Genomic DNA, 16,070 nt, shown 5'->3' on the forward strand with positions numbered 1-16,070 from the left:
GCTAATGCAAGGAATTTAGGGATTTCACCATCTACGGTCCGTAATATCATCAAAGGGTTCAGAGAATCTGCACGTAAGCAGCTAAGCCCGTGACCTTCGATCCTTCAGGCTGTACTGCATCAACAAGCGACATCAGTGTGTAAAGGGTATCACCACATGGGCTCAGGAACACTTCAGAAACCCACTGTCAGTAACTACAGTTGGTCGCTACATCTGTAAGTGCAAGTTAAAACTCTCCTATGCAAGGCGAAAACCGTTTATCAACAACACCCAGAAACGCCGTCGGCTTCGCTGGGCCTGAGCTCATCTAAGATGGACTGATACAAAGTGGAAAAGTGTTCTGTGGACTGACGAGTCCACATTTCAAATTGTTTTTGGAAACTGTGGACGTCGTGTCCTCCGGACCAAAGAGGAAAAGAACCATCCGGATTGTTCTAGGCGCAAAGTTGAAAAGCCAGCATGTGTGATGGTATGGGGGTGTATTAGTGCCCAAGACATGGGTAACTTACACATCTGTGAAGGCGCCATTAATGCTGAAAGGTACATACAGGTTTTGGAGCAACATATGTTGCCATCCAAGCAACGTTACCATGGACGCCCCTGCTTATTTCAGCAAGACAATGCAGAGCCACGTGTTACATCAACGTGGCTTCATAGTAAAAGAGTGCGGGTACTAGACTGGCCTGCCTGTAGTCCAGACCTGTCTCCCATTGAAAATGTGTGGCGCATTATGAAGCCTAAAATAGCACAACGGAGACCCCCGGACTGTTGAACAACTTAAGCTGTACATCAAGCAAGAATGGGAAAGAATTCCATCTGAGAAGCTTCAAAAATGTGTCTCCTCAGTTCCCAAACGTTTACTGAGTGTTGTTAAAAGGAAAGGCCATGTAACACAGTGGTGAACATGCCCTTTCCCAACTACTTTGGCACGTGTTGCAGCCATGACATTCTAAGTTAATTATTATTTGCAAAAAAATAATAAAGTTTATGAGTTTGAACATCAAATATCTTGTCTTTGTAGTGCATTCAATTGAATATGGGTTGAAAAGGATTTGCAAATCATTGTATTCCGTTTATATTTACATCTAACACAATATCTGTGTTGGCCCTGTGATGAGGTGGCGACTTGTCCAGGGTGTACCCCGCCTTCCGCCCGATTGTAGCTGAGATAGGCTCCAGCGCCCCCCGCGACCCCGAAGGGAATAAGCGGTAGAAAATGGATGGATGGACAATTTCCCAACTCATATGGAAACGGGGTTTGTGTATATATATATATATATATTGTATATATGCATACATACATATATACATATATAGTACAGTAAACAGTAATGAAAATACAGTTGTTCTACTAACTGTACTGTACTTGCTGGAATAAACACACGCTGAGAAATAGCTCCGTGCCTGCCTACTTTATGGGTTATAGATAAACCTATGGATAACGGAGACATATATAATAGTCTCCTTTTCAGGTGAGAAACGACGCTAAAGGCAGTGCCTTTAAGGCACGCCCCCATATAGTTGTCCGGCTGGAAATCGGGAGATTTTCGGGAGAGGCACTGAAATTCGGGAGTCTCCCGGAAAATTCAGGAGGGTTGGCAAGTATGGTATTTGGTTAGTACTTATTTTTTGTAAACAGCCTGACCGAAGCCTAAGGTTCATGTGTGAAATGAATAATACTCTTTGAGACTTACACATGCTTCATTTGATAAGGTTGTAAACTGTAAGTAGGTTGGATATAGTTATTGAATATGATTAAAATCGAGAGTAAGATGACTAATTCAGTGGTAATATTTGAGCCTGGAGGAAAAATTGGGTCCCGAGGTCAAAAAGGTTAAGAACCCCTGCTTTAGAGCACAGCTGTAACTTCCTACCACTAAACCTGCAGAAAATAGTTCATCTCAGCTTTCTCTATGTTTACATTTTCACACTTTGCACTATTTTCTTACACTTTATGAAGCATTTCTTCTTTTTTCACCTTCATTTTAAGAGCTTATTGTTAATGTGTTCAATGTGATTTGAAAAATGTCATAAGAAATACGGCCAATATTATCGGCCGATAAATGCTTTAAAATGTAATATCGGAAATTATCGGTATCGGTTTCAACCTTCCGATTTTCCCGGGAGACTCCTGAATTTCAGTGCCCTCCCGAAAATCTCCCAGGGCAACCATTCTCCCAAATTTCTCCCGATTTCCACCCAGACAACATTATTAGGGGCGTGCCTTAAAGGCACTGCCTTTAGCGTCCTCTACAACCTGTCGTCACGTCCGCTTTTCCTCCATACAAACAGCGTGCCGGCCCAGTCACATAACATATGCGGCTTTTACACACACATAAGTGAATGCGATTCATACTTGGTCATCAGCCATACAGGTCACACTGAGGGTGGCCGTATAAACAACTTTAACACTGTTACAAATATGCGCCACACTGTGGTAGAAAATGGATTAGAAAGGAAAGATTAAAAAATAATAATAATAAAATGAAAAAATAAAATTAACTTGGGACTTCCCGTGGGCCGGATTTTGGATGCTGGGGGGCCGGATCCGGCCCGCGGGCCGTAGTTTTGGGACCCCTGGTCTAGGTGGTTCTCCTAAAGCTTTAGTAAAACTTGAAAATATTCCTATTCTGTCTTGGTGGTCCTTCTTACTCAGCATATATGTCATCGAAAGAACTTGGGATTGACCAGTAATTTAGACTCCCTGGGAGGAACAACTGGTCTGACGCAACACCATATAAACAACTTTAACACTGTTACAAATATGCGCCACACTGTGAAACCACACCAAACAAAAATGACAAACACATTTCGGGAGAACATCCGCACCGTAACACAACATTAACACAACAGAACAAATACCCAGAACCCATTGCAGCACCAACTCTTCCGGGACGCTACAATATAACAGTGCTCGACTTTCTTTGGCCAACATATAAGTCCAAATGTGTAAAATAAGCAAAACATTTCTTGTTTGATGATTTGTTGACTCGAATTTGATGCCGGCATTTGTTGAATAATTATGACTAATTAGAAGCGACACCGTGGCTGATTAATGAGGTTTTTTTTCTCAAAGTGAAGTGATGCCAACACCTGCAGGAAACATTCAGGCGTGAACCACTTCATTACTGCCGCGTATTATGTCAATAATTACCGACGTTTACGCAGCGGATAAGCACCAACACGACATGCTGATCATCTTCAACGCTATCATTTGCTCATGTCATGTCGTAATAATGGACTGGCATGGAAATGCACACATTTTTAACACAGCAGAAACTTTCAAAGTACAAATTGATACGTTCAAAAGATGGTTTGACAACAACAGGCCATCACTCAACTTATGCAGAAGTTAAATGTTTTTTGGTAATTGTAGAATAACATACAATGACAGGTAATCATAAAATATTATTTGTTAATTGTAAAATAATTTGAAATAATTGGTCATTGTAAAATATTGTTATTTGGTGATTGAAAAATAATTGGTAAATGTATAACAATGTCATTTGGAAATTGTAAAATAAAGTTTGGCAATTGTAAAATAACCTGTAATTATTAATTACTGAAATATGGTTACGGTAAAATGATTTAAACTAATTGCTAACTGTAAAACAATGTTATTTGTTGATGTAAAATATTGTGGAATAAATGGTAGTCAAATAGTAGTTGCCAATTATAAACTATTTGGTAATATTAATATTTTATTTGTTATTGCAAAATAATTATAACACATTTTTTTAATAGTAAAATAATGGTATTAGGCCATTGCAAAATAATGTTATTTGGTGGTGGTAAAATAATATAACAATAATTGGTAATTGTAAAATATTGTTTTTTGGTGATGGTAAAATTATGAAAATTTTGGGGTGATTGTAAAATAGAATAATTGGTAGTTGTAAAATAATATTTGCCATTTGTAAAATATTCGATAGTAGTAAAATATGGTTTTTTGGTGATTGTAAATTATGTAAAAATAATGTTTTAATGTGAAACAATGTTATTTGGAAATTGTAAAATAATGTTTGGCCTTTGTAAAATAACCTGTAATTATTAAATACTGTATATTGGTTATGGTAAAATAATGCTAATTAAATGTTAACTGTAATACAGTGTTATTTGTTGATGGTAAAATAATGTTAATAGTTGGTCATTGTAAAATAATGTAGAATAATTGATAGTTGTAAAACAATAGTATTTGGCAATTGTAAAACATTTGATAATAGTAATGTATTTGTTAATTGTAAAATCATTAAAATACTGTAACTGTTAATGATAAAATTATGTTATTAGACAATATTAAAATAATGTTATTTGATGATGGTAAAGTAATAATATATTATATAATAATAATAATATATGTAGTAAAAATTGGTTATTGAAAACTATTATTTGGTGTTTGAAAAATGATTTAAATGTTTTGGTAATTGTGAAATAATTGGCAGTTGTAAAATAATAAAATGTAGCAATTGTAAAATATTTGATAATAGTAAAATATTGTTATATGTTAATTGTAAAATAATTTAAAAGTAATTGGTAATGGTAAATTAATGTTATTAGATCATTGACAAAAATGGTACTTGGTGATGGTAAAATAATGTACAATGTGTTACTTGGAAATTGTAAAAGCATATAAAATCAGGACATGCAGCAGAGAAGTGCAGAAAAACCTAGTGAGTTAGTAACATTGATCAATACAACAAATGGCAGCCAGCTGATTAGCAACCATGGCCAGGTGTGGCCAGGCTGCCAATCAGCGACAGGTGAAGGAAAGAGCGCTCAGGTAGACATGCAGGAAAGAGAAGCAAAATAAGAGCGCGAAACAGGAAATAAACAGAAAGGAAGGAAAGAAGCGAATATTTGAGAGCGGACATGCCAGGTGGTCACATTATTATCTTGAAGTGACAACTGTAAACATGACATGTTTGGTATCTTTCAAACAAACTCCAAAGTTATCGCTCCACAAGAAGTAGTTTCAAGAAGACAAATGACAGACATTATTCAGGGAAAGGATAGTGCAGTTAGCGCCTAATAAAGACTATGTTTGCTACTTTAGCAAGCAACTCAATCACAGCTAACAAGTTGACTGTTGTCTGCGCGTGACGGCACACATTAAAGACACACCTGAGGCGCCGCGGGAGCCAAAAATAGATTCAGCGCTTCTCACCACGAGTTACGGTCTCTCAGCACAGAGCTCCATCCTGCACCATCACCATCATCACCACTGTCACCTTCATCATCATCATCATTACTATCATCATTAATGTCACCACCACCATTGCATCATCACTGTCACCATCACTGTCATCGTCATCATCATCATCATCATCACTGGTATCAACATCATCATCACTATCATTAGCATTGTCATCAAAGTCACCACCATCATCACCATCATCATCACCATCATCATCGCTATAATCATCACCATCATAATCATCATCATCACCATCATAATCATCATCATCATCACCATTATAATCATCATAACCATCATTATCATCATCACCATCATCTTCATCACTATCATCACATCATAATCATCATCAGCATCACCATTATAATCATCATAACCATCATTATCATCATCACCATCATAATCCCCATCATCCTCATCACTATCATCACATCATAAGCATCATTATCATCATCACCATCATCACCGTCATTATCATCACCATCATTACGATCCCCATCATCATCACCATCACATCTACATCATCACCATCAACACCGTCATCATCATTACCATCATCATCACCATCATTATCATCACCATCCCCATCATCACGTCACCATTATCACCATCATCATCACCATCACATCATCACCATCATCACCGTCATCATCATTACCATCATCATCACCATCATTATCATCACCATCCCCATCATCACGTCACCATTATCACCATCATCATCACCATCACATCATCACCATCATCACCGTCATCATCATTACCATCATTATCACCATCATCATCATTATCATAACCATCATTACCATCACATCACCATCATCATCACCATCATTATCATCATCACCATCATCATCATCATCACGATCCCCATCATCACGTCACAATCACCATCACCATCATTGTTATCATCATCACGATCCCCATCATCACCATCACATCTACATCATCACCATCATCATCATCATCATCATCATAACCAGCATTACCATCACATCACCATCGTCATCATTATCATCACGATCCTCATCATCATGTCACCATCATTACGATCCTCATCATCACATCACCATCATCACGGTCATCATCATTACCATCATTATCACCATCATCATCATTATCATAACCATCATTAGCATCACATCACCATCACCATCATCACGGTCATCATCATTACCATCATTATCACCATCATCATCATTATCATAACAATCATTAGCATCACATCACCATCATCATCATCACATCACCACCATCATCATCACGATCCCCATCATCACGTCACAATCATCATCATCGTTATCATCATCACGATCCCCATCATCACCATCACATCTACATCATCACCATCATCATCATAACCATCATTATCATCACCATCATCATCATCACGATCCCCATCATCATGTCACCATCATTACGATCCCCATCATCACCATCACATCTACATCATTACCATCATCACGGTTATCATCATTACATCATGATCACCATCATCATCATTATCATAACCATCATTAGCATCACATCACCATCATCATCATCATTATCATCACGATCCGCATCATCACGTCACCATCATCATCATGTCACCATCATCATCATCATCACCACGTCACCATCATCATCAACATCATCATCACCATCACATTACTATCATTATCATCATCCTCATTATCATAACCATCATTATCATCATCATCTTCATCATGATCACATCATCATCATTTTCACAATCATCATCACCATACCATCATTCTCATTATCATAACCATCATTATCATCACCATCTTCATCATCATCACATCATCATCATTTGCACAATCATCATCATCATCATCATCACACCATTCATCATCATCATCACCACCATCATCACACCATTCATCCTCGTCATCATCACCAACAGATATATAATATCTGTTTTTAGCTTCTTCTTTTTTTTAATAAAAAAGTTTAGACACCCCTGATCAAAAATATTAGAAGTTCTCACAATATAATAAAACATCATTAAATATAAACACGCTTTAGTTCATTAAAAAATAAAACAACACTAACTTATTAATTAATTTGAAAATCACAACATAAACAATAAACACTGGTAAATATGTAAATGAAAGTTAACATTTTCTTTCAGGCAGAATTTTGGACACACTAGATGAGGGGTCGGCCACCCAAAATGTTGAAGGAGTCATACTGGACCAAAAATACAAAAAACTAATCTGTCTGGAGCCGCAAAACATTAAAAGTCTTATATAAGTGTTATAATGAAGGCAACACATGATGTAAGTATCCATGTTAGCCTACTATCAAAATGATTTTAAAAGTCTTATATAAGTGTTTTAATTAAGGCAACACATGATGTAAGTATCTATATTGGCCTACTATCAAAATGACTTTAAAAGTCCTATATACACGTGTTATAACGAAGACAACATATGATGTAAGTGTGTTAGCCTACTATCAAAATGACTTTAAAAGTCTTATATAAGTGTTATAATGAAGGCAACACATGATGCAAGTGTCTATATTAGCCTACTATCAAAATGACTTTAAAAGTCTTATATAAGTGTTACAATGAAGGCAACACATGATGTAAGTGTATATATTAGCCTACTATCAAAATGACTTTAAAAGTCCAAAATACGTGTTATAACGAAGACAACACATGATGTAAGTGTCTATATTAGCATATTATCAAAATGACTTTAAAAGTCTTATATACAGTAAGTGTTATAATGAAGGCAACACATGATGTAAGTGTCTATATTAGCCTACTATCAAAATGACTTTAAAAGTCTTATATAAGTGTTACAATGAAGGCAACACATGATGTAAGTATCTATATTAGCCTACTATCAAAATGACTTTAAAAGTCCTAAATAAGTGTTATAACGAAGACAACACATGATGTAAGTGTCCATATTAGCCTACTATCAAAATGACTTTAAAAGTCTTATATAAGTGTTATAACGAAGACAACACATGATGTAAGTGTCTATATTAGCCTACTATCAAAATTACTTTAAAAGTCTTATATAAGTGTTATAATGAAGGCAACACATGATGTAAGTGTCTATATTAGCCTACTATCAAAATGACTTTAAAAGTCCAAAATACGTGTTATAACGAAGACAACACATGATGTAAGTGTCTATATTAGCCTACTATCAAAATTAGTTTAAAAGTCTTATATAAGTGTTACAATGAAGGCAACACATGATGTAAGTATCTATATTAGCCTACTATCAAAATGACTTTAAAAGTCTTGTATAAGTGTTACAATGAAGGCAACACATGATGTAAGTGTCTATATTAGCTACATTAGCCTACTATCAAAATGACTATGTGTCGCAGGCTGACGCAAATCTCTGTTGACAGAAATGTTGCTTTTACAACATTGGAAAACATTAGTAAACTTCTCAGAGGGTGAGATAACTCCTGGAAATGACAGTCTTAGAATGGCCAAAGGTATAGATGTGTGTGTTCAAGTTGAAGGAAACAACAGGCTGTCTTCTTCTAATGGATTTATTACAATCTTTGCTGTGGTCTGGAACAACATGGCACACAAACAGCTATGAGAAATGCAGCCAATATTACATCCACAAAACCACATTGCTCCTAAAAATGGTTGCTTCAGCATTTTGTTGGTGTGGCACCGAACGGAGATGTTGACATGCGGAGTTTCAAGCACTCTTCATTCTCTAGCGGGTGACTTTTCAAATGATGCTACACATTAGCAGTAATGCTACTTTTTGTAGCAACGCTTTTGCCGCATACTTGACATATTACTGTTGTCTGTTCGACATCTTCCCGCTTGAAGCTAAACCACCGCCAGACGATGGACCCCCTGCTGTTTTTCTTGGGAATTAATTATTCTTCCTTCATTTGTTACCAGATTCGCACCTTCTCTCTCTCGTATTACCACTCGCACCACAGCTAACGTTACCCATGCCGCTACCTCTCTGCTACACGAGAGCGTATGACGTTGCACGCGCGACAGTATGTGACGTATGTAAGAAGGTGCGCTTGTTTTATGTCTCTGTGAGAAAGAGAGACAAGATAGAGTAAGAAGAGCCTGCAGTGTAATGCCCGCAGCTAAAAGCAACTGCGTGAGAACGTATACCGTATTGTTCGGACTATAAGTCGCAGTTTTTTTCATAGTTTAGCCTGGGGTGCGACTTATACTCAGGGGTGACTTATGTGTGAAATTATTAACACATTACCGTAAAATATCCAATAATATTACAAACCCCGTTTCCATATGAGTTGCGAAATTGTGTTAGATGTAAATATAAACGGAATACAATGATTTGCAAATCATTTTCAACCCATATTCAGTCGAATATGCTACAAAGACAACATATTTGATGTTCAAACTGATAAACATTTTTTTTTTTTGCAAATAATCATTAACTTTAGAATTTGATGCCAGCAACACGTGACAAAGAAGTTGGGAAAGGTGGCAATAAATACTGATAAAGTTGAGGAATGCTCATCAAACATTTATTTGGAACATCCCACAGGTGAACAGGCAAATTGGGAACAGGTGGGTGCCATGATTGGGTATAAAAGTAGATTCCATGAAATGCTCAGTCATTCACAAACAAGGATGGGGCGAGGGTCACCACTTTGTCAACAAATGTGTGAGCAAATTGTTGAACAGTTTAAGAAAAACCTTTCTCAACCAGCTATTGCAAGGAATTTAGGGATTTCACCATCTACGGTCCGTAATATCATCAAAGTTTTCAGAGAATCTGGAGAAATCACTGCACGTAAGCAGCTAAGCCCGTGACCTTCGATCCCTCAGGCTGTACTGCATCAACAATCTACATCAGTGTGTAAAGGATATCACCACATGGGCTCAGGAACACTTCAGAAACCCACTGTCAGTAACTACAGTTGGTCGCTACATCTGTAAGTGCAAGTTAAAACTCTCCTATGCAAGGCGAAAACCGTTTATCAACAACACCCAGAAACGCCGCTGGCTTCGCTGGGCCTGAGCTCATCTAAGATGGACTGATACAAAGTGGAAAAGTGTTCTGTGGTCTGACGAGTCCACATTTCAAATTGTTTTTGGAAACTGTGGACGTCGTGTCCTCCGGACCAAAGAGGAAAAGAACCATCCGGATTGTTCTAGGCGCAAAGTGTAAAAGCCAGCATCTGTGATGGTATGGTGGTGTATTAGTGCCCAAGACATGGGTAACTTACACATCTGTGAAGGCGCCATTAATGCTGAAAGGCACATACAGGTTTTGGAGCAACATATGTTGCCATCCAAGCAACGCTACCATGGACGCCCCTGCTTATTTTAGCAAGACAATGCCGAGCCACGTGTTACATCAATGTGGCTTCATAGTAAAAGAGTGCGGGTACTAGACTGGCCTGCCTGTAGTCCAGACCTGTCTCCCATTGAAAATGTGTGGCGCATTATGAAGCCTAAAATAGCACAACGGAGACCCCCGGACTGTTGAACAACTTAAGCTGTACATCAAGCAAGAATGGGAAAGAATTCCACCTGAGAAGCTTCAAAAATGTGTCTCCTCAGTTCCCAAACGTTTACTGAGTGTTGTTAAAAGGAAAGGCCATGTAACACAGTGGTGAACATGCCCTTTCCCAACTACTTTGGCACGTGTTGCAGCCATGAAATTCTAAGTTAATTATTATTTGCAAAACATCAAATATGTTGTCTTTGTAGTGCATTCAATTGAATATGGGTTGAAAAGGATTTGCAAATCATTGTATTCCGTTTATATTTACATCTAACACAAATTCCCAACTCATATGGAAACGGGGTTTGTATTTATGTTTGTGGTGACCTTGTGTGATGAGGTCATCAGGGGTCAATGACCTTTGTCAAAGGTAAACAAGGTGTGCGCAGAAAGGTGACCGCCACTGACTGGAGAAGAAACTAGCGTGGAGGTAAAAAAAAACCTCTCCTTGAAAAACTAAGTGCCTAATTGACGAGACAGTGACGTCACGTCATGAACTTGTCGTGTCCCTTCGTGACGTCACGACGAGATGACCGCCACTCTCCCAGCCCGTCGCGTCTTTCTCCGTGACACCATTTGTATTGTCGCCGTCACGCTCACCTGCAGCGGGAAGGAGGCGCTCTTGTTGCCCACGTAGCCCCGGACGACGTGGCTCTGGATGGACAGGACGCGGCACTCCATGGCGGCTCCGGTCAGCCGACGAGAGGCGCGGGTCAGACGGATCCTTCTCAGCGCATAACACACTTAGCCTGCTGGCTAGCTAGCAACACCTGTGATGGCGGCCAGCGCGTGCGTGCGGCTGTGCGCGTGCGCGTGGAGTGAGGGTGGGCAGGTCGAGACAAACCGGCGAACGTGTGGATACCGAGGGCGGTGTCAGTATCGGAGCGATACCGAGTTGACAAAATCGATATCTTTTTTTGTGTTGTATTATTTTGTGCTGTAATATCATAATTGTTTTTGTTTTGTTTTGGCATTGTCATATTTGTATTTTGCTTATAAAGTCAGAGTATAAAGACTAATAGTTATGGAGGGTCAAATAGGACCACATTTAATATTTTAATTAACTAACGATAATGGAATTAAATACATGCATGTGTTATTAAATGTGCCAATAACGTAAAACTATAATTATTTCAATATTTAATTATTAAATTAATATGACTTAATTATTACATGATTTGATTATTTATTGCACAAATTAACTAAAATGTTTTTTTTTTCATTTTTGTCCCATTTGACCCTCCATGACTATTGGTCCTTATTCAAAGTCCTCATGTGTCCAAAGACTTTATAAACAATGTAAATACAACACAAACATATTTATTTGTGAACATAATTCCAGTATCCTTTCCTATCTTTCTTGCATTGTTTTGAAAAATGTTCACAGATTTGTTAGTAAAAAAAATAATGATATAAAGGCTTGTTTTCCCCATATCTGTGTATTGTGTCTTATTCTTTATACATATATATATATATATATATATATATATATATATATATATATATACACACACACAAAACAATAATAATGAAAAAATTATCCATCCATCCATCCATTTTCTACCGCTTATTCCCTTCGAAAAAATTATATATATATATATATATATATATATATATATATATATATATATATATATATATATATATATATATATATATATAATTTTTTTTACATTATTTATATAGAGATATATATAAAATATATATAAAAAATAATAAAAACAATTATATATTTTTTATATTATTTAATACATACGGGGCGGCATAGCTCGGTTGGTAGAGCGGCCGTGCCAGCAACTTGAGGGTTGCAGGTTCGATCCCCGCTTCCGCCATCCTAGCCACTGCTGTTGTGTCCTTGGGCAAGACACTTTACCCACCTGCTCCCAGTGCCACCCACACTGGTTTAAATGTAACTTAGATATTGGGTTTCACTATGTAAAGTGCTTTGAGTCACTAGAGAAAAGCGCTGTATAAATATAATTCACTTCACTACATATATATATATATATATATATATATATATATATATATATATATATATATATAAATAATTAAAAATAATAATATATATATATATAAAATAATAATTTTAAAAAATTACACTAAATTGTCCCTAGTGTCTGAATGTGAGTGTGAATGTTGTCTGTCTGTGTTGGCCCTGCAATGAGGAGCGACTTGTCCAGGGTGTACACCGCCTTCCGCCCGATTGCAACTGAGATAGGCTCCAGCACCCCCACGACCCCGAACGGGACAAGCGGTAGAAAATGGATATATATATATATATATGTATATATATATTTATAAAATATATATTTAAAAAAAAAAATATATATATATATATATATATATATATATATATAAATATCAAGATTTCAGTAGAACGTTATCGGTATCAGTATTGGTAAATGTGCAGTATCGCCCATCCCTGGCGTGGAGGGGGCGGGGCTAAATTGAAGACGGCACACACGCATAAACACACGCTTGTTGTTTGTGTTATTATTAATTATTAGAAAAATGTGTGTTCGCGAATAAGTCGCTACTTGAGCAGAAACACATATTTTTGAACAGGCCAAATCACTGGCCGCCTCTATTCAATGACGTCACAGCCAGGTCCGGTTGTGGGCATCCGGGTCAACACAGCTGCAGGTCAATATTTCATCAAACTGCTCACAATTGATGCCTAATAATTGTGTGTTTCTCGACACAAATGAATGTTTTTATTATTAAAAGTACTGACAGTTGTAAGGGAGACCGAATAAAAGGTAATAAACTAGGTAGTAAAATGACTCTATATTCATTTGTCGTTTGTAAAGTGCGCGCTCATGACTCACGCAGCTCCTGCATCAGAGTCGTGACTGAGGGAGGCTTGACGTCCTCCAACATGAGAGAAGACAAATATAGAATACAAATGCAGCAGAGTCGTGACGAGAAGCGGGAATGGGGTGAAGACTGTCAGTAAAGGGCGCCCCCCGCTGGTCATGTGCAGTAACACAACACGAGTCCTGCTGCTTCCTTCACGCTCTGGTTGGTGCAACATGAACAAACACACACACACATTAAAAACAACGATTACATTATATTAAATAATCTTGGTATTTACCACCGGTCATATCTAAAAACTTGTATATACAATACATTTAACCACACCTAGTGTGTGTGTGACAATCATTGCTACTTTAACTTCTAACTATTGATGTGTTGGTCCTAACATGATCCAGCAGAGGGCGCTGTCTCACAAGTCATGACGACATTTCCTAGCGTCACTCCAACTTTGTTCCAGAAGTTTTGAGGCTTGTCTCTGTGCTGTTTTTGTGACATTTGCGCAGAAATGGCTTTCTTCTGGCCACTCGACATACTTGCCAACCTTGAGAGCTCCGATTTCGGGAGGTGGGGGGGTGGGGGGGGGGGGGGGGGGGTTGAGGATGGGGGGCGTGGTCGGGGGGCGTGGTTAAGAGGGGGGAGTATATTGACAGCAAGAATTCACCAAGTCAAGTATTTCATACATATATATACATATACAGGTAAAAGCCAGTAAATTAGAATATTTTGAAAAACTTGATTTATTTCAGTAATTGCATTCAAAAGGTGTAACTTGTACATTATATTTATTCATTGCACACAGACTGATGCATTCAAATGTTTATTTCATTTAATTTTGATGATTTGAAGTGGCAACAAATGAAAATCCAAAATTCCGTGTGTCACAAAATTAGAATATTACTTAAGGCTAATACAAAAAAGGGATTTTTAGAAATGTTGGCCAACTGAAAAGTATGAAAATGAAAAATATGAGCATGTACAATACTCAATACTTGGTTGGAGCTCCTTTTGCCTCAATTACTGCGTTAATGCGGCGTGGCATGGAGTCGATGAGTTTCTGGCACTGCTCAGGTGTTATGAGAGCCCAGGTTGCTCTGATAGTGGCCTTCAACTCTTCTGCGTTTTTGGGTCTGGCATTCTGCATCTTCCTTTTCACAATACCCCACAGATTTTCTATGGGGCTAAGGTCAGGGGAGTTGGCGGGCCAATTTAGAACAGAAATACCATGGTCCGTAAACCAGGCACGGGTAGATTTTGCGCTGTGTGCAGGCGCCAAGTCCTGTTGGAACTTGAAATCTCCATCTCCATAGAGCAGGTCAGCAGCAGGAAGCATGAAGTGCTCTAAAACTTGCTGGTAGACGGCTGCGTTGACCCTGGATCTCAGGAAACAGAGTGGACCGACACCAGCAGATGACATGGCACCCCAAACCATCACCCAACCATGCAAATTTTGCATTTTCTTTGGAAATCGAGGTCCCAGAGTCTGGAGGAAGACAGGAGAGGCACAGGATCCACGTTGCCTGAAGTCTAGTGTAAAGTTTCCACCATCAGTGATGGTTTGGGGTGCCATGTCATCTGCTGGTGTCGGTCCACTCTGTTTCCTGAGATCCAGGGTCAACGCAGCCGTCTACCAGCAAGTTTTAGAGCACTTCATGCTTCCTGCTGCTGACCTGCTCTATGGAGATGGAGATTTCAAGTGCCTCATTATTGTGCATCTTGAAACAGCCTCGCCACCATTTTTCAGAGAGTCCTGTATTTCAGCTGAAGTTATTTGTGGATTTTTCTTTGCATCTCGAACAATTTTCCAGGCAGTTGTGGCTGAAATCTTTGCTGGTCTACCTGAATCTCTCATTTTCCACTTCTTAATCAGCGTTTGAACACTGCTGATTGGCATTCTCAATTCCTTGGATATCTTTTTATACCCCCTTTCCTGTTTTATGCAGTTCAATTACCTTTTCTCGCAGATCCTTTGACAATTAATTTGCCTTCCCCATGACTCTGAATCTAGAAACATGTGTGCAGCACTGGATGAAAGATGCAATGGTCTGTCAGAAGCCCAGAATCTCACTGACCTTTTATACACACACATTAATTACAAACAAACATGTCACAGGTGAGGATTGGAACCTTGATTAGCCATTCAAACCTGTTTGTGTCGACTTTTGTGCATGTTATCAGATCAAAGTCACTGGGGTATGTAAACTTTTGATCAGGGTCATTTGGGTACTTTCTTGTGTCATTTTGATTTAAAAAGAGTAAACACAGTTGTTTGCCAATAAATAGCTTCACACAACTATTAAGCATGAGTTGGAGAAAGGTTTTTGTGTTATCATTCATATTCTCTGAAGAATGGCCAAGAAATCATAAATTATCCCAGGGTATTCGACAGTTACTTCAAATGAGTAACAAAATTGGCCTACTATCACCTCAAAAATGTAACAAGACTAGAGGGCTCATGTCAGCTCAAGACTTAGAAAAATGTGTACATGCCTTTATTACCAGTCGGCTAGACTATTGTAATGGTCTCCTTGCAGGTCTTCCCAAAAAAAAACTGTCAGGTAGCT

The 16,070-nt window shown here is 38.1% G+C and overlaps 1 protein-coding gene across 1 annotated transcript in view; it reads right to left on the minus strand.

Moving 5' to 3' along the window:
* The window catches only part of pdxkb (pyridoxal (pyridoxine, vitamin B6) kinase b), a 29,338-nt gene extending 17,736 nt beyond the window's left edge, over positions 1-11,602 (minus strand). The window contains exon 1 of the mRNA XM_061973835.1: positions 11,287-11,602. Within this exon, the coding sequence (XP_061829819.1) occupies positions 11,287-11,367 (81 nt within the window). The 5' untranslated portion in view covers positions 11,368-11,602. The remainder of the gene's footprint in view (positions 1-11,286) is intronic.
* Between the last annotated feature and the right edge of the window lie 4,468 nt (positions 11,603-16,070).

The sequence above is a fragment of the Nerophis lumbriciformis genome, linkage group LG02 (assembly GCF_033978685.3).
Source record: "Nerophis lumbriciformis linkage group LG02, RoL_Nlum_v2.1, whole genome shotgun sequence".
In the NCBI taxonomy this organism is placed as follows: domain Eukaryota; kingdom Metazoa; phylum Chordata; class Actinopteri; order Syngnathiformes; family Syngnathidae; genus Nerophis; species Nerophis lumbriciformis.